At 37.9% G+C, this 27,700-nt stretch overlaps 1 long non-coding RNA gene and 1 gene segment (V, D, J or C); both read right to left on the bottom strand.

Moving 5' to 3' along the window:
• Nucleotides 1–3,015: 3,015 nt before the first annotated feature.
• Nucleotides 3,016–3,678, bottom strand: LOC131363368 (uncharacterized). Its single transcript, XR_009206309.1, has 3 exons — nucleotides 3,541–3,678; nucleotides 3,280–3,397; nucleotides 3,016–3,156 (listed from the first exon to the last, which is right to left on the bottom strand). It is a non-coding gene; the product is annotated as an uncharacterized LOC131363368 (long non-coding RNA).
• Nucleotides 3,679–12,326: 8,648 nt separating this feature from the next.
• LOC131364323 (immunoglobulin heavy variable 1-3-like) lies at nucleotides 12,327–23,204 on the bottom strand. The segment is given in 3 exon segments: nucleotides 12,327–12,395; nucleotides 22,721–23,061; nucleotides 23,153–23,204. Coding segments are annotated over 3 exon segments (462 nt in total).
• Nucleotides 23,205–27,700: the final 4,496 nt, after the last annotated feature.

Below are 27,700 nucleotides of genomic sequence, written 5' to 3'. Positions count from 1 at the left end.
ATTAATTATTATAATCACTGTTCCTCTTATACAGCAGCAGTCTGTGAACGATTACAATTTATTTATTAATTAAAGAAGAATACAGTGAACATTTGGTTGTTTATAGTTAATAGTTAATGTTGTGGAACTTTTGTGAAATGTATGTATTTAATAATCACTGATTAGAAGTTAGCAATATTTCTGTGAATGTTATAATTTCCCTCTTTGGGAATTAGACTATAAGAGACAGTCTCAGTTTTCATTGTCTGACAGAAAAACATAGAAATTGTGTAGTATCTAGCCCTGACTGAGGATATGAGAATGCATTGTACTTATGACCACTTTAAAAAAACCTACAATGTAACAGTATATTTGTTAAGCTCTAGCGCCACCTGCAGATCTTGTGAAAATGTAAAATCTAATATCTATCAACAACTCAACAGTGAAACTATTCTCTATACTTCTTCTTCTTTCTTATTCAAAAGTTTAAAATGATCTTCTTCAAGAAATTGAATCAGGAATCAAACAGGTGACTCTAAAATGACCCTAGGTGTGATTAGATAGATAGATAGATAGATAGATAGATAGATAGATAGATAGATAGATAGATAGATAGATAGATAGATAGATAGATAGATAGATAGATAGATAGATAGATAGATAGATAGATATCCAGCAGCAATAGAGACAGTAATATAAAGACAGGTTGTAGACTGCACACTGTATATCTTACATATAGTCAGTATACACAGGGTAATGTGATAACTGACCAGAAGTTACTAGCGCAATGCTAAGAACAAAAACTACAGCAATATAAGAAACATATAAATAAAGCATATAAATCACAGTTTAAAAGGGCATGTGTAACATGTCCAGGCTGTATAAAAAAGATGTCTTACTTTCTTTATTGTTTAATAGGGCCCGATCCCTAAGACTTGAGAGAATAATTTTATAAAGTCAAAAATGTTCACCATTAATGTTTTGTGTGTGAATAAAATGTAAATAATGTGAGACTTAATTTCCTTTGTTAAACTAACTTTTATTTTAAACTAACTGCTGTACCAGAAAATGTAAAATAAATGACTTGTTGTACAGGACGTCTGTCAGACAGCAGCAACATTAATATGGAATTATATGAAAATGTTGATCATTACTTTAATAACTGTCTCTCATGCAAAAACAACCATCCTTAGTTAATGAACAAATTAAAATATTTACATTCCTGGTGCTAACTTTCTGTGCAGCACAAATACCTAAAGTAGATCATTTTTATGCCTCCAACACTGTATTATAGCAGGGTAGAAAGTAATGATCTGTAATCCTTACTTCTGTAATAAAAAAAAGGATGGAAAATTGATAACACAATAGATACACTACTTATTTAGTACACAGGATGCAAGATTGCACACAATCTAACAAACGTAAAAAAATATAAAGAACATTGTCCTCCATCTATCCATTCAATCCCATCTCTCCATGTATCCTAACTGTCCACCTCATCTGTCCTCTGATATGAAAACCACTGAGTTATGATCATATTGAGTCTAAAATTAAACTAGCATCCAGAGTCATACAATGCTGAGAGAAAATGTGTTGTTTAAAGTGAACTCGTTTTCATGGTACACAGAATCTTCATGAAAATCTGATTATTAATGAATGAATAACTGTTAATGAATGAATTTTGTTGAATACTTTTTCATTCCACATGGGAATGCTTAATATAAATGATCCAATTTGCTCAGATTTTTTTAAGGCATCTTCTGCAAGCACTGTTTTTCTAAAAACAAATGATTTTTCTATACCTTAACTAGAAAGCAGCCTAATGTCTTAGGCTGCCTTTCTGTTGTGTGTTGTGCTCTTGCCAAATTCAGAGTCAGATTCATGAATGGATTTAGTAAGGAATATAATTCTGTAAATCAGAGACTCATGTAAATAACGCAGTATCATGAATCTAAGCAGTGTTTCTGCCACTACTGTTTACTTCACATTCATTTAACATCATTTCACTTCAGTACAAAAAGATCAGTATTTGTGTTTGAAGATGGCGTCATGTACAAATCCACTGTTAAATATTAGGTTCTAGTATATAACACAGAGATGGAGTTAAACACCGTATTGCCATAGGGGACAGGAGGCTCTATATGAGATTGATTTAATTTTCATCATTTTGACTATGAACTCAATGTTTCTTTAATAGATTTTTGTTTTAATCTAAATAAAGTGTTAATTCCACAGTCAGTAGAAAACAAGTCTTTCTTTTCTAGGAGGAAAAAGTCTCCGATTGTTTCTAGTTACATTTCAACCCCAACATTCATCAGAAACATTCAGAAAAACTGGGAATGATCACAATGAAACCTCAAATATGAGCTAATAAATTATTAGGTTTTAATTAAAAATGCAATATAATAAATAGAACTACAATAAAAGATGTAAAGCTATGATAAAAGGTTATTAATAAAAAAGTATAATGAACAGTAAAGTCTATTAAAATACAACAAAATCTTAAACGTCTAATAAATAGTAAAATACAGAAAAATCTTAAACCTATAATAAAGATTAAAGTCTTAATGAGTAATGTATATAATAAAAAGTTAAACTAAAGATGGAGTCGCTTATCGGAACTGCAGATGTTGATGTGGTCCGTTGGTCAGAGAGCACTAACAGGTGTTGATGTTAGAGGTCAGTGATGTTGTGTCCAGCTGCTCAGGGAGAGAAGAAAAGCAAGACAGGTTTAAATCTGCAGAAAATAAAAGACAGTAATAAGTATTTACTTACCTGTGGAGATCTTGAGCAAGTGGAGAGAGAAAGAAAGGGAAAGAAAAGAGATGTGTTTAAAGTATGACCAGGACATTTATTACTTTATTCAAATTTTGGGGGTTGCTTAATCTTATAAATTAGTTACAAGTAATCTATCATCAAACAAAATGGAGAGCAAAAGCAGTTCTACAAATGAATGGGCAAAAGTGCAGAGTTTAATCTTAGTTTTATATTCTAATGACCACTGAATAGCCAACAATAGATTTCCTAAAATGTCCTGATCACTCTAAGTTGGCTGAGATAGAGAGGTGTGTGTGTGTGTGTGTTAGAGGAGTGTTGCTCAGACTCCCTCCATGGCCTTCAGCATCTCCTGGACATGCTCCTTCACGAGGCGTAACACAACAGTGGACATCCAAATGGCTAAATAAGAAAAAAACGGAACATTTATTCAACAATATATTTGTTTATATATACAGATTTGTTTATTTATTTCTTCCTTTCTTTATGTAAGTGAGGGTGAGAGTCTTCAACAGATCCACCTACACTCAGATCCTTCACTCAGGTCCACCAGATGTAAACCACTGATGGCTGAGGATTTCTTCAAACGTGGGCCGACATTCAGGTTCCGGGTCCAGACACCAATTGATCAGATTGTGGCAACCTGTGTGTGCAGCGATGAGATATTATAGATAGTGCTTTGACATTTCAGATATATATTAATATTATTAAAAAATCTATTAATCTTGTAATGCCAGTTTTACATCTTCAGCTGTTCTAAATGGTGATGCTTCTACATTTTCTCACCTTCAGACAGGCCGGGAGCGAAGTCCATCTTCCTGTAAACGATCTCATCCTCATTACAGAAGGGCAAGTGTCCACAGACAAGATGAAACAGGAGAACTCCCAGACCCCACATGGTGGCAGGATAACCCAAATACTCTCCATCACACACCCACTCAGGTGGAGAGAAACACCAAGTGCCTGAGCAAAAAAGAGAGAAGGAGCACCATCAGCACTGTTGCAAAAAAAAACCTTCAGTGGTCTCGGCTTCCTCCACATCATCAACAACAGATCCTGGAAAACATTTGACACATTTAACCACATCAGTATGTCACGGAGATGACAAATTTCATCAGTGGAAACTGACATTCATGTAGGAAAGAAAATATTTCAAGAAGACACTCTCTCATCCCCTTCATGTCTTTAATCAGAGTGTTATATTAGTGATCAGTAAGGAGAAACGAGTCTTATTGAAGAGGAAGGGAAATAAAAAGGCGAGTTGGTGAGGGACTGACTCTTTACAGCTGCTACAATGATGCGCTAACAGGAACTCACTCATTACCACAACATTCACTCTAACTATTAACACATCAGAAGAAACAATGCCGAGACCAAGAAGAGAAATAAAACACTTAAACGATAATAATAATAATAATAATAATAATAATAATGATAATAATAATAATAATAATAATAATAATAATCCCGGTGCTAACAGTAACTCCGCTTCATGTCAGGCTTCGTGACTCCGCCCTGTACTTGATTATTTTCATAAAACTTCAAGACTATTTCTAAAAGTCTAAAAGTCATGATGTTGTGCCTCGAAATGTTTTAATCCACAAAATAATCACTTTTATACTTTAAAATGCTCTTGATATGAGCCATGTAGCATCGCCGGCTAATGTTAGCGCCTTAGCTTTTGGCTAGCTCTGTTAGCTAAACTACACAGGAGATTTGATCCTGTTTGTCCTCTGTACCGATTAAAGTCATACATTTTCCACACACACTCTCTCTGTAAGTTCTAAAGCGATTAGAAACACACAGACTGAGTAAAAAGTGAGCTTTTCTCACCGTGAGCAGCTTGAAGTTCAGCAGCTTGAAGATCGCTGCTCCTCTTCAGCCAGCGATACGCGCAGTATCCCGCGGAGGTGAGCGCGAGCATCCCGGCGGCGCAGGCCAGGCCCCGGCCTGTCCATCTACCTAGGAAGGGAAGATACTTACCTAAATCCATCATTTCTCTCCAAGAAAATCTGCTGTTTATCCTTGAAATATCTCCAGGTAATCCGCAGTGTCGCTGTCTCCGTCGTTTTCTTTTGAAATCTCTTTTAAAAGCCTTCTAGATGACGCAAGCACGCGCTCTGGATATTTAAATGAAAACCACAAAAAGGGGCGGGACTTTCAAAAAACATCAACATGGCGCGTTATATTCTTAATATTTTATATAAACATTAATTAAGGTTATAATGCATGATGATTATGTTTCAATTAAATCTGATAATAAATGGTTAATAAACACACTTCCTGTCATAACAGCTTGTCCTATTCACTTATATCAGGAGGCAGTAGAGGGCGCCGCTGTGATTTGTATACAGACACGTCAATTCCTCCGCCATGTTGGAAGGGTCGACGTTCTGTTGGAAACCAGTGGAGGTTTTATATGCAGTATATGGTCGACCCTCATGAAATCATGTTGTAACTCGCGCTGTTTTTAGTTTTTCTCTTAACAGCTTGGTTTTAATTACAACAGGATTTATCTCCTTAATTATTTTAGCTGTGAGATTTCTCAGAGGCCTGAGCCCAACCACTAAAAAACAACACCTAAAGACAATCATTTGAAGGGGTGTCCCAAAACTTTTGGCAATATTGTGTATTTCAAACAACAAGAGTGAGCTCAGCTTCCCAAAAAGATAGCTGCACGTTTAATGTAACTTAATTCCACATAGAAGAGCTGGTAAACAATAGTCAAATCCCATTGTACAATCATATTGCATATGCGACTGCACCTTTCATTTTCATTTTTGGCCTAGGATGATTTTTCTATTCATTTTTGTCGTTTTTGTATTCATGTGTGGCAACCGTTCAATCCAGCAAATGAGTAATAGCCAGAAATGAACTTGATCTTGTATTATAGGTTAAAAAATATGGATATTTTAAATGTCCAACCCACAGGAGAGAATATACATCTATAGTATACATTTATCTCAAATTTGAACATATTTCATATTGTCTTCAATAATGAGCAAAAGTGTTAAAGTCAAATACAATATATAAATAATAATAAACCTACAAATCATGTTAATTATGTTTATAAAACATCTTAAGAATCAGTGGGATAAGGTAGACTGGGAAATTTAGAGCATTACTAATTACTAATTACTAATCACAGTACCCTGTTCATACACTTAACAAAAACCTTTTAGGGTTTACTTGAAAAAATCCTCATAGTGATGTGCACTAGCACTTTTTAAGTAAATATTTCTGCTGGAATAACAAGTACAACTCACTTAGGAGTATAAAGTAAAATGTACTTACCACTAAACATAACCTTCATGAAGATATCAAGTATTGTAGATATGTAGATCTCTATAAATGGAGAAAATTGTCAGAGTTTAATTATCTTGGTTTAACGTTGGATTCAAAGCTTAGTTTCAAAAAGCATGTAAAGAAAATGGTGAGGACTATAAAATGTAACTTGATAAATTTCAGACAAATTAGACAATGTCTTCCCACTGACGTAGCTACGACTCTCATGCATGCTACAATTTTTTCTCATTTGTCATATTGTGCGACATGTTGGGGTCAAGCAGGAGAAACAGTTATTAAACCTTTAAGATCTCTTTATAAACAGACTTTAAAAACTTTGGACAAAAAGCCTAACCAGTATCACCACTGTAGGGTTTTGGAGAAATATAATTTTTTGAGTTTCGATAATTTTAGACTTTTTACAAATTTGTGTATGGTATATAAAATTCTAAATGGTTTGGCCCCTCCCATACTTCGTGTTTTTGTGCACCTCCGCTCTGCAGATTTTTTAAGATCTACTAGATCTTTTCGGATGAAAATTAGCCTTTTGGCTAAATTTGGTGCATTAAATGGACACATTTATGTTTATAATTGTACATGGTCCCTTTTCAAATAAACCTCAATAAAAAAAAATAAATAAAAATACTTAATTATATTTAAGTCATAAGTTCTATTTAATTAAACTAATTAAGTAGTCAAGTTTTTACAGACAGAAACATCACTTTCATCCACATATGAAGTAAACCTTAAATGTCTGTAGAATTTCCTGTTGTGAATTAAATAAGTAGATTTTATTATATTGTTTTCTGTTGGATATTTTTAAGTATTAATTTTCTTTTGATAAATCTCCAAATAAATATAATTATTCTTTTTTCTCTGAAATTAAACACACACACACACACACACACACACACACTACAATTAAACTGTTTATTTTGTAAACATTAAACAGTAATAATTCATTAGTTTCTACATGGCTACCATCATCTGGTACAGTATTTAAGGTGTGTTCAATACCAGCTGATCATTATAAACTACAAAAATCTTGGGTGGGGCAAATGTACAGAGATCCAGAGGGACTGTGATTCTTATAAGAGAAAACACACCATTCTGTGTAAGTAATGTCCAAAAGATAGGGGGGGTGGGGAGGGGGGGGTAGATTTGTAATAGCAACAGGTTCATTATATAATGTTCCCCTGATATTAGACAATATTTATGTCCCTAATAGGGACTATGTATTATTTTAAAAAAAATTCTTAACTAGTTTTTCCAATTTGACTACACCTAAACTAATCCCAGGAGGGGATTTTAACTGTGTGCTCCACCCCACTATGGATCGGTCTTCAAAAACACCCTACATCACTTCTCAAAGTCTGGACTCTGGTGAATAAAAGTGTGGATTTCCTACTTTGATAAACGCATGTCAGACTTGTAAATCATCTGTTTAGTTTTTTTTAATGTCTTTTTAAAGATGTTCCAAAATGAAAGCGAAGGCAAGATATTAAAAGTTTTGTTTTTGACATTGTTGTCATGACATCTAGTGTGTGTATGACGTTTGACGTAATCGGGTGACACTTCACCACAGTGAGTGATTGGATGGGTGAGGATATCAGTTTCCAGGAAAAGAAAAGTTGGTGAAGAAAATAGAGTTTTCAAAGGTAATTGGACAGAGAGGTATGCATTCATTTTGCCCAAATCCAACACAAAACCGTTCTGTTTGATTTGTAATGAGACAGTTGGAGTTGTGAAGAGTGGAAATGTCACACGCCACTACGAAACAAAACACAGACATTATGAATTTTTATGCATATAATCATTTTCAATTGTCAATAAAATGTAGGAGAAAATGTTATTATATGCATTTGGAAGTATTAACAGTTGTCATCAAAATCTACTTTCAACAGACTTAAACCATTTACATTTACAGCATTTACAAGGTGTTTGTGTTCACTTTATGAATATTTCTGCAACACAAAAGATCTCGTATTTATTTCTTTGTTTGTTTGATTATTTATTTATTTATTTATTTATTTATTTATTTATTTATTTATTTATTTATTTTTTCTCTTACCAGGTAAATGCTGCTTATGATGACTTACTCCTCCATAACAATGTCAGGTGGCTGAGTAAGGGAAGAGTCTTGGAGAGGTTAGGGTCATCAGGAAAGATTTGGACATGGATTTGTCAAAGCCAGCCATTACATGGATTTTCTGAGGAATGATGATAGCATAGAGCTTGTGGCCTTTTTAGTGGACATAACATCTCAGCTAAATGAACTGAATCAGAGGCTCCAGCGCAAAGGCAACATGTGTGATCTGATGGCAGCAGGACTCTCCTCTGAAAGGCGGCTGGAGATCTTTAAGAGTAACATCACATGGCCACATATCCACTTTCCAACTCTTCTCCAGCAGACTAATGGCAATCACCATCATCACCATCTTTCCTTTTTGGAGAAGCTAGCTGAAAATTTCAGGGAGCGCTTTGAGGGCTTCAGTGTAGGCAGACTAGTGCTGCTCTGCATTCCATCTCCATTCCTGGTCAAGAATGTTGAGGAGTTGTCAAAAGAAACAAGAGCATCTTCCCATGGGCAAGCATGGCATCTCTGCAGACTGAACTCTGGGTCGACCTATCAGTGCGAGTCTTCTCAGTAATGAATGTTGTGAAGAACTTATACTGCAGCAGCTTGACTAATTAACATTTAGGCCAGTGTCCCCGTCTAGCAACCACTCCTTTTGTGCCATGGTTTAGGCAGCTGATGGAAGACAGACAGAGCCTTTTCTCACATTAGACTGCTCTCTATTATGTTATTTTTAGCCTGCCTCTTGAACACTTTAAATTATTTGTTTTGCCATTTGTTATTAATGTATTTTGAATGCAAAAGTCACTTTTTTCAATAATAGTGTTGATTTGTTATGCATGCTTGCTTTTTAAAACCAAGTTTTATGATAACCAATTGTTAAAAGCTGAGTCTCCTGGGCCTGAACACCTCTCTCTGCAACTGGATCCTGGATTTCCTGACTGGGAGACCTCAGTCAGTCCGGATCGGGAGCAGTATCTCCAGCACCACCACACTGAACACTGGAGCTCCTCAGGGCTGTGTGCTCAGTCCATTGCTGTTCACTCTGCTGACTCACGACTGTGCAGCAATGCACAGCTCCAACCACATCGTCAAGTTCGCTGATGACACGACCATGGTGGGTCTCATCAGCAAGAACGACAAGTCAGCATACAGAGAGGAGGTGCAACATCTAACAGCCTGGTGCAGAACCAACAACCTCTCCCTGAACGTCGACAAGACCAAAGAGATGGTTGTTGACTTCAGGAGAGCACAGAGTGACCATTCTCCGCTGTCCATCGACGGATCCTCTGTGAAGATCATCAAGAGCACCAAATTCCTTGGTGTCCATCTGGCGGAGAACTTCACCTGGTCACTCAACACCAGCTCCATCACCAAGAAAGCCCAGCAGCGCCTCTACTTCCTGAGGAGGCTGAGGAAAGCCCATCTCCCTTCCCCCATCCCGACTTTGTTCTACAGACGGACCATCGAGAGCGTCCTGAGCAGCTGCATCACTGCCTGGTTTGGGAACTGCACCGTCTCGGATCGCAAGACCCTTCAGCGGATAGTGAGGACAGCTGAAAAGATCATCAGAGTCTCTCTCCCCTCTATCATGGACATTTACACCGCACGCTGCATCCGCAAAGCCAACAGCATTGTGGCTGACCCCACACACCCCTCACACACACTCTTACACACCCCACACACCCCTCACACACACCCCACACACCCCTCACACACACTCTTACACACCCCTCACACACACTCTTCACCCTCCTGCCATCTGGAAAGAGGTACCGGAGCATTCGGGCCCTCACAACCAGACTGTGTAACAGTTTCTTTCCTCAAGCCATCAGGCTCCTCAACACCCAGGACTGAACTGTTCTACACTCTCACACACACTCTCACTCAGGACCGAACTGTATATCAACTCTCTGTCTCTCTCACACACAGATACACACATACTCTCTCTTGACTATGTGGACGCACACACACGCACACACACAATTTATATTGTTCACACTTATTGCACTACCTCAACCTGTCATCCGCTGCTATAGTTATATTTATGTTTATTTCTATTTGCACTACCTCAACCGCTGCTGTGTATTTTTGCACAATTTTTTTTGTACAATACTTTTTTTTTTCTTTTTTATTTCACTTCATCTTATCTTATTTCACTTACATTCCAGTACACGTTCTTTTCTTTCTTTTCGGCGCTAAGTGTCCTGTGTTCTTTTGTGTTGTCTTTCTTGTATTTATTGTCTTTTGTACTGTCTTGTCTATGCTCTGTTTGCACCTAGCTGCACACTGTGGACTTTACGTGGCTAATGACAATCTTCTGTCCTAGCTCTGTGGTCTTGTTTTTATGTTGAACTTTGTTGTTGTATGTTTATGTAGCACCAGGTCCTGGAGAAACGTTGTTTCATTTCACTATGTACTGCGTCAGCTATATGTGGTTGAAATGACAATAAAGCTTCTTGAATCTTGAATCTTCAAGAACTTGGACATTGATGAAAATTCATATTTGGACCTTCAAATGTCCCTGCCCTACAAAATAACTAAATCCGCCATGTCTATTAATACTTTTTTGAGACATATACATTTCCTGATCTCTGACGTTTCTTATATCCAAGCCATAAGCAGTTCTCTTTTTTTCCCCACTGCATCGTTCATATCCACTTTGGGAGTCTTTAAAAGGCTATATTATGGGGGAAATAATCTCATTTTCATCGAGGGAGAGGGGAAAAAAAGAAACCATCAACTAAATGATCTTTTAATCAAATTAAACAATTAGACTTGAAATGTGCAATTAAGCCCTCACCTGACATTTTTAAGGAAAGAACAAAGCTACAGACAGAGATTGATCTAATAACATCTGAACAGACAGAAAGACTTTTGCTCCAATCTCGCTCTAAATTATAGAAACTTTCGGACAAATGTGGGAAAATTCTTGCTCAACAAATAAGACAGTACTTAACTACAAATACTATAACATCTATTCGTAGGGATGATGGCAGGATCACCAAGGATGAGTTGGAAATCATTTCGGTCTTTGAACAATTCTATACAGCCCTGTATTCGTCTGAAATTGATTATAACTGTTCTGAACTTGATTCTTTTTTTAATACCATTAAAATGCCCCAAATTCCCTCTGAGGATAATGCAGAATTGGAGAGAATTCTTAACCCTTTCATGCACAACATTGATATAAACAGTGGCGGGCCGTGCATTTCAGACCTAGGCCTTCACTGGTGTCCTAACTGAATTAATCCACCTTCATAGCATCACTATAGATACTAATCAACTATTAAATAACAAAGTAAAAAAGAAATTAGTCTACAGTATTTCACACCTCACAAGGAATAGTCAATTTTATTAGGGTTACTTTTCTCAAAAAAGTCATTCTTGATGCCGTATGCAGCAAACTGCAATCTCCGGAGGACGCAGCATCTGAAATGAGACACAGTGAATATAGAAACACTGTATAACAGTGCGCTGTGTCACAGGCTCTTGTAGAGAACATGAATAAAATTACATTACATATAGCAAAAAAAACACATTAACACAATTCAGTCTCACAAGTTTCCTTTCACTGCAGCAAAAAAAAACAAAACCACAGTCCACCCCGGGGATCTGGAATGAAGGCAAACTGAAAACCCAGAAAAAAAGAAAACCCAAAAGCATAAATGGTTCCTGAAAAAGCTTACCAACTATTTTGAAGAATCAAAAGGATTTTCTTAAAATGTCCGCCTTGAAAATGCATTTGTAAGGATGTCCGTGACCAAATCGATTTCTTCTCCTCTGTCAGCCATTGTGAGATAAAATATATATATTTTATTTAGTTTATGTGGTTTGCTGCCTCTGACTACTCCAATTATCCAATCAAAAGACGGGAAATTTGCTGACGTAATCGTAAGCTTGCTAGATGGCCCCAGTGACGCCAACTCGAAATCTGATTGGTTAATGGAACAGTTTCATTGCCACTCATTTTAATCTACGGGCGCCTGCACTATTGATTCTGAAGGCCTTAGAGCTGGGCAACACATGATGTCAGCCACTGGCTGAAATATGATTGGATAAATACTCTTATCATAAATATACACTACTGGAAGCAGCGCAACCAAGAGAAAAGCTATGAAATGTAGAGAATAGACTATTGGGAATAATTTAATACACATTCATGGAAAAAATATATTAAATATATTAACATACAAGTCAGTGATTCAGATTACTGCTGTTTGCTGGCCCTGATGGTCCGCCACTGGTACTGAGTGACCCTCAGCTCCATGATCAAGATCTTTGATATAGTCGTGTGACACAAACTTCAGGTGAGCAAGAGGCTGATTTTTTATATAATAGGGTGAATTTGCATAAACATCCTTCAGCTGTTAGATTTCATAGTTTCAGGAGTCCTTCTTGAAAACAAGTGTGCTGCTGCCCCCTACAGATGATTTTTATATTTAGGAGTTTGTAGTAATGATGCTGCAGAAAACATGTACATTTCATGTGATCTCTTGTCAGGTTCTGTGCTGCTGAACAGACTCTTTGCTTCTAAATTCAGGAAATTAACCACTGACCTGTAGTGTTCCTGCAGCTGGTATCACAAATAGGAGGAATAAAAGCATGAATAGTACAGTATATAGTCACAACTAGTCATCAGAATCATTGTCCTAGAGCATTGTCCGTGTAAATGTGATAGATTACAATGGGGATTATTATTATTAATATTAATAACTGCTAAAAAAAACAAGATTGGAATAGAGAGAAAGATCTGAGTGCTGAGTGTGAATGGATGTTGTTCTGCATAATAAATGTCTCTGGGGTGCAGCTTCCTGCTGAGGGAATATTTACAGCTCATGAGGACGTGCTTGTGTAAGTTTTTGTACAGCTCTGGAGTCTGTTGTGTCAGTGTGAGTCTCGTGCACAGTAATAAACTGCCGTGTCTTCAGCTTTCAGACTCTTCACTTCTAGGTACAGCATGTTTTTACTGGTGTCTTTAGTGATGGAGAACTGGCCCTGCAGTGACTGAGCGAATCCAGTGCCAGTGCCAGTGTCAATGTATCCGATCCACTCCAGTCCTTGTCCTGGTTTCTGACGGATCCAGTTCATGTAGTAGCTGCTCATTGAGAATCCAGAGACAGTACAAGAGAGAGTGACTGACTCTCCAGGTCTCTTCACCACAGAAGCAGAGGAGGTCAGGGACTGTCCATAAGAATCTGGAAGAGAAGAGTAGAACTAGGTAATGTTATTTTATAATGATATAATGCTATTAGTCACAACAGAAAAAAACATAAACTTACATGAAATGAGTACCAGTAAAATACACTGTCCTAAAATCATCCTTCTCTGAGTTCTGCTTCACCCAGATTTAAAGTGTATGGGAGTGTTATCTATCACAGAGCTCACTGGAAACTAGAGCAGCAAGAACATGCTGTTTATACACGACTCTATTTGAATAGGGAGTGTCCATGACCACTATGGAGGTGTTCAATCCACAACCACATGCTGCTCACTGTATAGGCCAACTATATTATATTTAAGTCTGCATTTTGTGGTATTTGGTGTAGAATGTAATCAGGATTTCACAAGTGTTTAGAGATTTCAAACTGAAGAAACACTTTAAATCATCAGCATATCATGTCATCCTCTCCCCTTAAAATCATCTTAAAATCAAATTTGAAATTTATGAATTATGATCATGGCCACCATTTAACTGACCGCACTGTCACTGCTTTGCATCAGTCAAGTTCTTGTGTTTTTCTGCATGTTTAGTTTATGTTTGTGGCAATTCAAACTGCAATTTATAAAAACAGCAATCTGTATTTCACAAAGAAAGCATACAACTTTACATCTGTCTTCAGTAAATAAATACTTAGAAGTCCATAACGTGTTATGTGAGCTGACATTTTTGAGGGCTAACAGCTAACTCAGCATCTGTGAAGGTGTGTAGACACACATGTACATAAAATTTAAAGTAATTGCCTTAAAAATAATAGCAATGCAGTTGTATGGTAAAGGGGATTTTTGTGATAGCAGCAATTTTAATCAAATGAATCAGTGGTCAGTTAAGTCATTTATAACCATGTCTTTATGATGGAGGTTGTACTTCACTCTCAGTGTCCAACTCTAAAGTCATCTGAAGAAAAAAATTAATACTGTAAAGATATGTGAAGTTAATAAATTCACACACTTATTAAAATGTTCCTTGGTGCTTAAATTAGTTTGTATTTATTTAAGACTGAATATCTAAGTTAATTTAGTAAGTAAATGCTGTTTAATTGTGAAATGTTTTTCAGTCTTAATGTTTTTTTAGTGCAAATACGTAGATTATGAAAATATGAGCTCAGTGTATGATTACAGTACACATGTGTTCAGTCTGCATGTTCTGTCCTCTCAGAGTCACCGTGCTGCTGGAGGCATCTTTAGAAATACTGAACGTGCTTTTTAGAGACTCTTTATGATACATGCTTCCACCCCCTCAAATGTCATTTATCCATTCCAGAGTTTTCCCTGCAGGTTGTCGAATCCAAGCTGTAGCGTAGCTGTTATCAGTAACTGAGTAACCGGATACTTTACAGCTGAGGGTTAAAGAATCTCCAGGCTTTAACATCACTGAGGTGTCCTGAGTGAGCTCTACTGCACATTCCACATCTGAAAAAAAGAGATGTCACAGTTTCAGTAAAAATGTATGTACAGTAGGTTATAACTGCAGTAATTTACTAGCAGCTCTGAGTTCATTACTGAAGTGAAACTCACAGGATGAAGCTGCCAGCAGCAGCAGAACTGGAAGGAACATCTTTTATCTAAAAGCAGTGCTAAACTCTCCAGAGCCCACAGTGACCGTGGCTGATATTTCTCTATATGTAGCTGTAAGGGGAAGATTTTGCATATTGCATATAAGGGGAATTTATTTACATATTGTTATGATGGTGTTCTACATGTTTTATAACCACAGTGAAAAATGTTCTTTGGTGTTTATGTTACTTTATATTTATTTAAAACTGGATAAGTAAAGTTAAATTTAGTATGTAAATGACTTTCAACCTCTAAACTGTTTACATAGTTCTCATTCTGTCAAACTGTGAAATATTTCTGCATTTAAAACAACATGTAGGGAAAACATTCATACTGACTTGATCTCATTACACAGAATCCTGAAAGGGTGCAGGAAAGCTACACTGTTTTGTGAGTTGCTTATATTTTTATTGCCTAAATTCTTCATAATCTAAAATCAGCATAAATGTCCAGATGTCCAATGTTCACATTTTGGTTCTTTGACCTCCATGAATCTGAAAATGTGAGTTTGTCATGTGACTATAGAAAGTATGTGTTTTTGTACTGATGTCTAAGGGGAAGTATCACTGTGTGTCGGGCGCAGTAATAAACTGCAGTGTCTTCTGTCCTCATGCTGTTCATCTGCAGATACACCTGCTTCTTACTGTCGTCTCTGGAGATTGTGAAGCGGCCCTGAACTGCACTGGAGTAATATATGCTACTACTGTAAATTCTTGCAACAAATTCCAGTCCTTTTCCAGGCACCTGTCTGATCCAAGCCAACCAGTAGCTACTGAAGTCAAATCCAGAGGCTGTGCAGGTCAGTTTATGAGACTGATCAGGTTTCATGATCACTGGATCAGACTGGATCAGTGTCTGACTGCAGGAATCTGCAAGAACACACAAAGATAGGTGTTAAAGTTAAAAAAGAAAGTAAGAAAAGTCCTTAAAATATTTGTGAAATAAATAATACCAACATTGAATGAAGATTGCTAGAGTAAAGTAACTCAAAACACTGCCTAGTCCCATCTCAAAGAATTAAAATGATTCCTGCTGCTGTAAATGAACACAAACTGCTGGTATGTTGTTGGGCTGAATGTTTCAGCATAAATGGTTCAAATACAGGATTTCATTTGCATGACACGCCCACTAGAGATATAAACACACAGGAACAGCTGAGATGAGAAAAACCTTCCTGTAAGACTGAGTGTTTCATGCTGTCAGGTTCATCACTGCTCTTTACTCATTGGATCTCACTTTAACGTCCATCACTATGTATCACTGTAATACCCAAAAGAACATTCAGCTCTGTTCAGAACCTGCCTTTTTCATCTGTATGTCTTATAAAAAGTGAAATTAATTAAAGAAATAATTCAGGTCACAAATCATCACTGATTCATTCAGTCAAGGGCTCATGCCAACAATTTGTCTGTTAAATCTTTGTGAATGATGGAATAATTTAAAGCATATGCTTGTCTTTTTTTTCATAAGGAGCAAAGCTTTTCATCCAGAAGTCTTTGAGATGATGTCTCTAGTATGTCTTAGCCTTCAATGTTATTTTTGATAATGAGTGATAGTGAATGAGTCTCATACAGAATGCAGTTTGTGGATTCCCCTTTTTTCTCTACTTTATTTGTTAAACTCTGCTGCCTCCTTCAGTTGTTTCAATTATTGCACCTCACACTGTGAGAACAGACTGTGTGTTAAACACAACACACTGCTGGAAACATGCTGTATTATTCCTGAATCCACTCAGTAAATGCTGATTCCAACTGTTGGTTAAAAATCCTGTAAAATGAAGGGATTAATAATAGTTCAGAATAAACTGATAATAAACTCTTTCAGTAATGTTTTATTTTTTATTTAATAATGACTTTGTGTGACTGTGTTTTAAAATGCTGCAAAAGATTCTGACTTCATTCTAGTGGAAGAAAGTGAAAGTGTGACTGAGATGATTTATTAGTTGCATTGAGAGGATGTGTGTAACATGTCTCATAAGGTTTTTGTAAGAGGAATCCACTATTCTGTCTCACTGTGTGTGACGAGCGCAGTAATACACAGCTGTGTCTTCAGTCTGCATGTTCTGTCCTCCAATTGTTATTGTGTTAGTAGAAGTGTCTCTGGAGATGCTGAACTTATTTTTCAGTTTGTCACTGTAAGCTGTACTCCCATCCATATAGATGATTCCAATCCACTCCAGAGCTTTTCCTGCAGGTTGCCGGATCCAAGCTGTATAATAGCTTGTAACTGAATATGAAACCTTGCAGTGGATGGAGAGACTCTGGCCTGGCTGGACTGTCATGGAAGCAGGCTGAGTCAGTTCCACACCATGTACATCTGTGGAGGAAAACACATGGTGATATCTCACACAATATCTGCTGCACCTTTATTCTTCATCTAGTAAATGAATGAATTTGATAAAGCACTCACAAGAAGCAGCTGCCAGCAGGAGCAGTAGAGATGTAGAGAACATGGTGTGTGTTGTTTGTACTGGAGTCTTCTCTGTTCTCCAAAGTTTAACAGACACCATCACATCATATAAATAGAGTGAGATCCAGCTCTGATGCTTGGATTTGTTTATCTGCTGATGATGGGAGGAGAATGTATCTGAAATGTATTTAAATCATGAGGAGGAGATTCATCTGATGGAGGATATGTGGGTTTATAGTGGGGAGAAAAACTCTTCTTTATAATTCTTTATAATCTCTTTATAAACTCAACTTACTACAAGAATTATATTTGGATCATTCTGGAGTTATAATCATGCCTTCCCACAATATTCATGCAAAATTTCTGGAGTCTTTCTTCTGTTGACCAATGAATGTACTATGTGTATTTATGAATGATAAGTAGCTCCTGCTAATAGACATGTTATGCAAGGAATAAAACACTCGTGGGTGTGATCTAATACATTTATATGAAAAAGAAAGTAAACTCTCTTGAATTCTATGGTAATTCTTTGAATTGGCCTTATAACCCTTCTCAGACTGATGGACAGCAAGAGTTACTTTTCTAAGATCATTGCTGATGTCTTTCCTTTTTGTTAAAACACACCTGAATGCTCCAGAAAAGCAAACTGACAAAACTTCTACTTCTACAGAGATGGTCACACTTGCTAATGATCAGTTAGTCAAGAGCATTTGATTAGCAGCACCTGTCTGCTTCTTACCATCATAATCCCTATGGAAGCAGTGAGGGCGTACTTAGTTTTTCACACATGGCTTCTCCATATTAGCTTTACTTTTGTTAAATAAACAATGACATGGCATAATATGCCATATGTTCTTGTTCATCAGAGGTTGTATTTATCACATTTTAAGACCTTCTAAAGAGCAGATGATTTTTTGGTTATATCTTAATATGTACAATCATAAAATTCAAGAGGGTGTACTTTCTTTTTCACATGACTGAAAATATGGCATATTTTGGGTAGTGAATGAATAATCTTTTATCAGTATAAATGTCCTGATAATGTTCATAACAATCCACATGTAGTAAAAGTCAACAAGTTGTAACATGTAAGTCAGAGACAATCAAAATATTTTGATTGTTTGAATCCACAGCTTCTGAAAATGTGGGTTTGTCATGTGACTATAGCAAGTATGTGTTTCTGTACTGATGTCTAAGGTGAAGTATCACTGTGTGTTATGGGTGTAGTAATAAACTGCAGTGTTTATTACTGTGCCCGTGACACACAGTGATACACAGTAAATACTGCTACTTGAGATATATGCAACCCATTCCAGCCCTTTTCCAGGCGCCGTTCTGATCCAAGACATGCCATAGCTACCAAAGTCTAATCCAGAGGCTGTGCAGGTCAGTTTATGAGACTGATCAGGTTTGATGATCACTGGATCAGACTTGATCAGTGTCTGACTGCAGGAATCTGAAATAGAATAGGAGACATTAACGTGAAAACAAAAAGACCAACAGAATTTTTTTTTTAAATAATGTAATGATTAATACTAACAGTGAATGAAGATTCAAAAACTCTGAAACTCATTCAACTCAAAACACTGCCTAGTCCCATCTCAAAGAATTAAAATGATTCCTGCTGCTGTAAATGAACACAAACTGCTGGTATGTTGTTGGGCTGAATGTTTCAGCATAAATGGTTCAAATGCAGGACTTCATTTGCATGACACGCCCACTAGAGATATAAAAACATTCACAGAGGAACAGCTGAGATGAGAAAAAGCTTCCTGTAAGACTCTGGGTGTGTTTCATGCTGTCAGGTTCATCACTGCTCTTTACTCATTAGATCTCATGACTTTTTAATCCATCACTGTGTATCACTGTAACTGAAGCTGAATGAGTATTAATGAGCAGGATGGTTTTGTTCACACAGACTGCCCTCTCAGGGCTTTTAGATATCAGTAACTTGGTCCTGTATTGAGAATAATTTTACATTTCTGCCAAAAGTTATGAAGACCTGGAACTTTATCTAAAATACAGCAGAAGTAGAAAAGCTCAGTGACCGACTGAGAAAGGAATAAAACACACTAACATTATAATTAAACTGTGCAAAAGAACATTCAAGATTCAAGAAGCTTTTATTGTCAGTTCAACCACATACAGCTGACGCAGTACATAGTGAAATGAAACAACGTTTCTCCAGGACCTGGTGCTACATAAACATACAACAAGTTCAATACAAAAACAACAAACAACACCACAGAGCTAGGACAGAAGATTGTCATTAGCCACGTAAAGTGCACAGTGTGCAGCTAGGTGCAAACAGAGCATAGACAAGACAGTGCAAAAAGACAATAAATACAATAAAGACAACACAAAAGAACACAGGACACTTAGCGCTGAAAGGAAATAAAAGAACGTGTACTGGAATGTAAGTGAAATAAAATAGATAAAGTGAAATGATGTAGAAAAAAAAGTATTGTGCAAAAATATTGTGCAAAAATACACAGCAGTGGTTGAGGTAGTGCAAATAGAAATAAACATAAATATAACTATAGCAGCGGATGACAGGTAGAGGTAGTGCAATAAGTAATGAACAGTATAAATTATGTATGTGTGTGTGCATCCACACAGTCAAGAGAGAGTGTGTGTATCTGTGTGTGAGAGACAGAGAGTTAGTATACAGTTCAGTCCTGAGTGAGAGTGTGTGTGTGTGAGAGAGAGTGTAGAACAGTTCAGTCCCGGGTGTTGAGGAGCCTGATGGCTTGAGGAAAGAAACTGTTACACAGTCTGGTTGTGAGGGCCCGAATGCTCCGGTATCTTTCCAGATGGCAGGAGGGTGAAGAGTGTGTGTGAGGGGTGTGTGGGGTGTGTAAGAGTGTGTGTGAGGGGTGTGTGGGGTCATTCACGATGCTGTTGGCTTTGCGGATGCAGTGTGCGGTGTAAATGTCCATGATAGAGGGGAGAGAGACTCCGATGATCTTTTCAGCTGTCCTCACTATCCGCTGAAGGGTCTTGCGATCCGAGACGGTGCAGTTCCCAAACCAGGCAGTGATGCAGCTGCTCAGGACGCTCTCGATGGTCCCTCTATAGAACACAGTCAGGGTGGGGGAAGGGAGATGGGCTTTACTCAGCCTCCTCAGAAAGTAGAGGCGCTGCTGGGCTTTCTTGGTGATGGAGCTGGTGTTGAGTGACCAGGTGAAGTTCTCCGCCAGATGGACACCAAGGAATTTGATGCTCTTGACGATCTCCACAGAGGAGCCATCGATGGACAGCGGAGAATGGTCACACTGTGCTCTCCTGAAGTCAACAACCATCTCTTTGGTCTTGTCGACGTTCAGGGAGAGGTTGTTGGTTCTGCACCAGGCTGTTAGATGTTGCGCCTCCTCTCTGTATGCTGACTCGTCGTTCTTACTGATGAGACCCACCACGGTCGTGTCGTCAGCGAACTTGACGATGTGGTTGGAGCTGTGCATTGCTGCACAGTCGTGAGTCAGCAGAGTGAACAGCAATGGACTGAGCACACAGCCCTGAGGTGCTCCAGTGCTCAGTGTGGTGGTGCTGGAGATACTGCTCCCGATCCGGACTGACTGAGGTCTCCCAGGCAGGAAATCCAAGATCCAGTTGCAGAGAGAGGTGTTCAGGCCCAGGAGACTCAGCTTCTTAATCAGCTGCTGAGGGATGATTGTGTTGAATGCTGAACTGAAATCTATGAACAGCATTCGAACGTAGGAGTCTTTGCAGTCCAGGTGTGTGAGGGCCAGATGGAGGGTTGTGGTGATGGCGTCTTCCGTGGAACGGTTAGGACGATACGCAAACTGCAATGGGTCCAGCAAGGGTGGTAGCTGTGACTTGATGTGCCTCATGACGAGCCTCTCGAAGCATTTCATCACGATTGGTGTGAGTGCAACGGGGCGGTAGTCATTGAGGCAGGAAACCATGGACTTCTTTGGCACAGGGACGATGGTCGTTGTCTTGAGGCACGTAGGGATGATGGAGCTGCTCAGCGAGATGTTGAAGATGTCAGTGAAGACATCTGCTAGCTGCTCCGCACACTCCCTGAGAACTCTGCCAGGAATGTTGTCTGGTCCAGCGGACTTCCGTGGGTTAACTCTGTATAGAGTTCTCTTCACGTCAGCCGTGGTGAGACAAAGCACTGGGTCATTAGGAGGAGGGATGGTCTTCCTCGCTGTTGTGTTGTTCTGTGCCTCAAACCGAGCGTAGAAGTCTTTCAGCGCATCTGGAAGGGAGGCGTCACTGTCACAGGCAGGTGAAGTTATCCTGTAGTTGGTGATCGCCTGAATGCCCTGACACATGCGCCGGGAGTCTCTGCTGTTCTGGAAGTGGCCGTGGATTCTCTGGGCGTGTGCACACTTCGCCTCTCTGATGGCTCGGGACAGTTTGGCCCTTGCTGTTTTTAAGGCTGGCCTGTCCCCCGATCTAAAGGCAGAGTCTCTCGATTTCAGGAGAGCACGCACTTTCGCAGTCATCCACGGCTTCTGGTTGGAGCGTGTTGTGATGGTCTTGGAGACAGTCACGTCATCGATGCATTTCCCGATGTAGCTGGTCACTGATGCCGTGTATTCCTCCAAGTCAATAGAGTCGCCGTTGGTTGCAGCCTCCCTAAACATATCCCAGTCAGTGCACTCAAAACAGTCCTGAAGAGCAGAGATGGCTCCTGCTGGCCAGGTCTTAACCTGTTTCAGAACCGGTTTAGAGCGTCTGACGAGAGGTCTGTATGCTGGAATCAACATAACAGAGATGTGGTCTGAGTAGCCGAGGTGGGGGCGGGGCTCCGCACGATACGCGCCGGGAATGTTTGAATAAACAACATCCAGCGTGTTCGTCCCTCTCGTAGCAAAGTCCACATGCTGAATGAACATGATGTTCATTCTGGTATAGTCTGCGCTCTAGAGGCTTTAACTGATGAATCCAGAGAGAAATAGCTGAGAAGATTCTAGATCAGGTGTTTTTAAATTCTGAAGAAGAATTGTAAGCTCTAGTGAGCAGAAGGCAAAGGTGAAATCTAATATCTGTCAATAGCCAGATGTAAAACCTATTTTCTATATTTTTCCTTCTTTCTAATTCAAAAGTCTCAAATAATCTGCTTCAAGAAATCGAATCAGGTGTGAAGCAGGTGACTCGTCTTCCTTAAATTGTCCCTAGTTGTGAATGAGTGTGTGAATGTGTAACATGTCCAGGCTGTACAATTAGTGTTCCTGCGATGGACTCTGGAGCCAGCAGCACCCAAATATAAAATGAGCAGAAAACATTACAGTGTTTAATACGCATTCATTTCTTTCTGGACTGGAATATAATAAATTGTAAACAAAATATAATTAATAAACATAGACCATAATAGATAAATGATAACAGTACATGTGACCTGTTTAAAATAAACGCTGTGTGAAAATGTGTGTCTGGTTTTAGTACAGCTGCTTCCTCAGATCCAGTCACTGTGGCTCTTCGGGTGCAGTAATAAACTGCAGTGTCCTCTGTCCTCAGATTCTTGGCCTCTAAGTACTGTATGCTTTCTGAAACGTCTTCTGTAAAGGTGAGCTGGTTCTTCACAGACTCTGCATATTCTGCTTGATTACTTCCTGCATTCATCCGGCCAAGCCATTCCAGAACTTTCCCTGGTTTCTGTCGTATCCAGTGCATGTAGTACTCAGTCATATCAAAGCCATGTATCTTACAAGAGATCTTCACAGTTTCTCCAGGTCTCTTTACCACAGCAGGAGACTGGTCCAATCTGATCTCATCACTGCTGACACCTAGCAGATAAAACATAACAATCAAAGATCATCATCAACACACTCAAGATATTCTGAGGGAAGAAATATACAGTAAAGAAGTCTCAGGTACCTTTGGTTAACATTATAACAAAGATGTAGTATTGAGTGACCCTCAGCTCCATCATCAAGCTCTTTGATTCAGTCGTGTGACACAAACTTCTGGTGAGCAAGAGGCTGATTTTTTATATAACAGGATGAATTTACATAAACAAACTTCAGCAGTTAGATTTCATAGTTTCATGAGTCCTTCTTGAAAACACATGTGCTGCTGCCCCCTACAGATGATATTTATATTTAGGAGTTTGTAGTAGTGATGCTGCAGAAAACATGTACATTTCATTTGATCTATCATCAGATTCTGCGCTTTTGAACAGATTCTGTGTTTCCAAATTCAGGAATTAACCATCGACCTGTAGTGTTCCTGCAGCTGGTATCACAAATAGGAGGAATAAAAGCATGAATAGTACAGTATATAGTCACAACTAGTCATCAGAATCATTGTCCTAGAGCTGATTTGCCTCGAGTCAAATAAGTAAAGACATCATAATGTAAATGTGATACATAACATGGGGATTATTATTAATATTAATAACTACTAGAAGAGAAAGGAATAGAGAGGAAGATCTGAGTGCTGAGTGTGAATGGATTTTGTTCGTTATAATAAATGCTGTTTATACACAACTCTATTTGAATAGGGAGTGTCCATGACCACTATGGAGGTGTTCAATCCACAACCACATGCTGCTCACTGTATAGCTATCTGAATGATAAGGTAACTTTATAAATCCCTACAACAGAATGTTTCTCTCTCAGAAAGGGAACCAAGTCAAATGATTTTTAGAAGATGCCTTACTTATCTAATGAACACATTAGGAAACGTTCAAGAACCTGTTTTACTAAATGTAGCTTTTTAATTTATATATCCTATAAATTCATAGGAATCATTGTGTGGTAGATTACAACAGTAAGAGGGTTTATCTAGAGGAGATTAAAAATCAGGAGAACAATCTCCTGAACATCAGCAAGACAAAGAAATTGATAGAGGACTACTAGTCCTGAGTGCCTGAGTCACTTATGATCAACGGGAGCCAAGTGGAGAGAGTGGACAGTTTCTGGTTCCTAGGTGTTCACATCACCCAGAACCTGACATCTCTACAGAGGGTGGTGCAATCAGCTGAGTGTACACTGAGCTCCCTCACTTGGAGTCTACAGCAAGTGGTGCTGGACCAAGGGCAGGAAGATAGTGAAAAACCTCAGCCATCCCAACAATGGTCTCTTTTCTCTCATGAGTTCAGGGAAACACTTCCACAGCTTCATCCTGCAGGTCATTCAGGCCCTCAACCAGGAGAACACCTAGAGCCTGGACTTTTCTAGACTTATGCCATAACATCCACTACCTCAGCTGGACTAAAGCACAATTGCACAATAGTAAAATTGCACTACATGTGCTTTACCAATAAATACAACATTCTATATTTATATTCATCATTCCATTCATACCACATCACTATATCTTATACAAATCCAATCACTGTATTCAGATATTTCTGTACTTTTCTGTACTTTTCCACCATAGTTCCCCTCTATATTCTCTATATGCCCTATATTTTCTATTTTATTTTATTGTATCTCATTTGTATTATCTTTATTGTTTTACTCTAGTGATAGTTATATTAGTGTTAATAAATTTTTAAGGACAGTCCTAAAAGCATTTCACTACATGTTGTATTGTATATGATTATGAGTGTTTGAAAAAAAGTTTGAATGTGAAAATTGTAATTTGAATGGTTTATTCACTCAGACTGCCTTCTCATTGTCTTGTATTAATAATAAATTGCTGTTACTTACTTGGAGCTTTACATAAACAAACACAAGTGGAGAAACTCAGTGCCAGTAAGTAAGGAATAAAACACTGGGGAGGTTTTGTTATAGAGAAATAATCAGCAATGAAGTTATTTCTTGTTATCTCAAGCATTATTTCAGCTAGAAACACTCCTTCCCTCACCACTTGTCCTGCTACTGAGTAAAACTCCTCTGTCTTGAAGACTTACCCATACTGAAAATAAAGTCACAGCTTTAACCCTGACCCTGATACTGGATACTGGATACTTCTTCCAACAACTCGATATAAACATCTCTTTACAGAAAACGTCCTCATATCAACAAATGCTTTTGACACCATTGACCACACTATTCTACTTGATAAGGTAGAACATGTTGGTGTTAAAGGAACAGCCCTCTCAGGTCTTAATTGACTGACCGTTATCAGTTTGTAGATCTAATTGGTGACTTCTCTATGCATACCAAGGTTATGTTCTGTGTTCCACAAGGTTCTGTCTTAGGCCCACTGCTTTTGTCCTTATATATGCCACCCCTTGGTGCAATTATTCGTAAACATGGTATTAGCTTCCACTGTTATGCCGAAGACACATAGCTATATGTTTCAGCTAAGTCAGATGAGAGACACCAGCTTATTAAGATTGAAGAATGTGTAAAAGATATTAGACAGTGGATGCTTACTAACTTCCTCCTGCTTAAATCTGACAAGACAGAGGTCATTTACTTGGACCACATGCAGCTAGAAGTAAGCTTTCTGATTGCAGAGTAACAGTGGATGGTCTTTCTGTTTCATGTCCAGCAGTAAAAGATCTTGGTGTGATTATTGACTCTGGTCTTTCGTTTGAAGCTCATGTAGATAATATCACTAGGGTAGCCTTCTTTCATCTTAGAAATATTGCTAAGATAAGAAATATGTTGTCACTTCATGATGCAGAAAAACTAGTTCATGCTTTTGTTAGGTTGGATTATTGTAATGCCTTACTGTCTGGATGTTCCAGTAGTGCCCACTGATGCTGTGGATGGATCTGTGTGGACAGCCTGTGACCCAGGAGACAGCCGTGGACAGAGCCATTTGGGGACTTTAACACCATCACAGATCTCCCGTTACATCTGTCAGCTTCTGATAGCAAGGAATTAGTGTCTATAATGAACTCAGAAACTACACTGACTTAATAGTTCCTCATAGGCCCATGGTTACTGTTGTAGATAGGACATTATTTACACTTACATTATTTACTGTCCAGTGTCACCCAAATGAGGATGGGTTCCCTTCTGAGTCTGGTTCCTCTCAAGGTTTCTTCCTCATTTCATCACAGGGAGTTTTTCCTTGCCATTGTCGCCTCAGGCTTGCTTATTAGGGATAAATAGGGATAAAATAGTTTAATAATTTCATTTAATATTTCTTTTTTTTCTCCTTTCTGTTTCTCTATTTTTGTAAAGCTGCTTTGAGACAATGTTCATTGTAAAAAGCGCTATGCAAATAAATTGAATTGAAAAATTATCTTCTAATAACATTATAAATATTGAAACAGTTTACATCTAATACACTAAGAAAAGAGTTAAAATCTAATTTGTAATTTTAATTATTACCATTTATTTGAGATAACATTTGAAATAATAAATGAAGAAAAAAAAATTATTACTAAATATCAACTAAGTAAACACTTGTATTATTTTTTGATAAATGCTGATCTAGTTGTTTAAGCTGAGTTTATGATAATGTGGGGATTAGTTACTGTGTAAAATGTAGTTGTGACGGTGGCTGATATTTCTCTATATGTAGCTGTAAGGTGAACATTTTGCATATTCATTTACCTATTGTTTTGCTGGTCTTCTACATGTTTTTATAACCACAGTGAAAAATGTTCTTTGGTGCTTAAGTTACTTTATATTTATTTAAAACTGAATAAGCAACTTAAATTTAGTATATAAATGACTTTCAACCTCTAAACTGTAACACCCAGAAGAACATTCTGGTTTGTTCAGAAACTGTCATTTTTTCTTCTGTGTGTTTAAAATAAACTGAAATTAATTAAAGAAATAATTCAGAATTAAAGAAACTGATTCATTTAGCCAGGAGCTCATGCCAACAACTTGTCTGTTATTAAATCTTTGTGAATGATGGAAGAAGCATCTGCTTCTCTTTTTTTACTTATCCGTTTCAAATAAACCACATGGAGGAAAACCCTTTACCCAGTAGACTTTGAGAGGAGTTCTCTAAAATGTTTTAGTCTTCAATGTTTCACATAAACCCATAATATGAAATGTTAACATTTTAAACTTGCAAAAGAAATTAAAGCATTCACTTAATCAATTAATCTGTAAAGCTCAAATCTAGCAGAGGTTTCACATCATCATGATAATGACTGAGGGACGAAGTAGGATAGAATGTATTTTTTTATTTTGTTTTCATAAAATGCTACATATCTGGTGTAAATATGGTAATATGTAGCACAAATCATCCTAAATTATGAAAAATCAATACGTGTCTGATAATGAGTGATAGTGAATGAGTCTCATACAGAATGCAGTTTGTGGATTCACTTTTTTCACTTTATTTGTTAAACTCTGCTGCCTCCTTCAGTTGTTTCAATTATTGCACCTCACACTGTGAGAACAGACTGTGTGTTAAACACAACACACTGCTGGAAACATGCTGTATTATTCCTGAATCCACTCATTAAACACTGATTCAACTGTTGGTTAAAAATGTAAAATAAAGAATTAATAAAGGTTCAGAATGAACACTCTATCAATAATGTTTTCTTTTTTTATTTGA

Source organism: Hemibagrus wyckioides, linkage group LG02 (assembly GCF_019097595.1).
Source record: "Hemibagrus wyckioides isolate EC202008001 linkage group LG02, SWU_Hwy_1.0, whole genome shotgun sequence".
Lineage (NCBI taxonomy): Eukaryota > Metazoa > Chordata > Actinopteri > Siluriformes > Bagridae > Hemibagrus > Hemibagrus wyckioides.
Note: the sequence above shows the minus strand (reverse complement) of the source record. Positions and strands in the feature narration are given on the sequence as shown.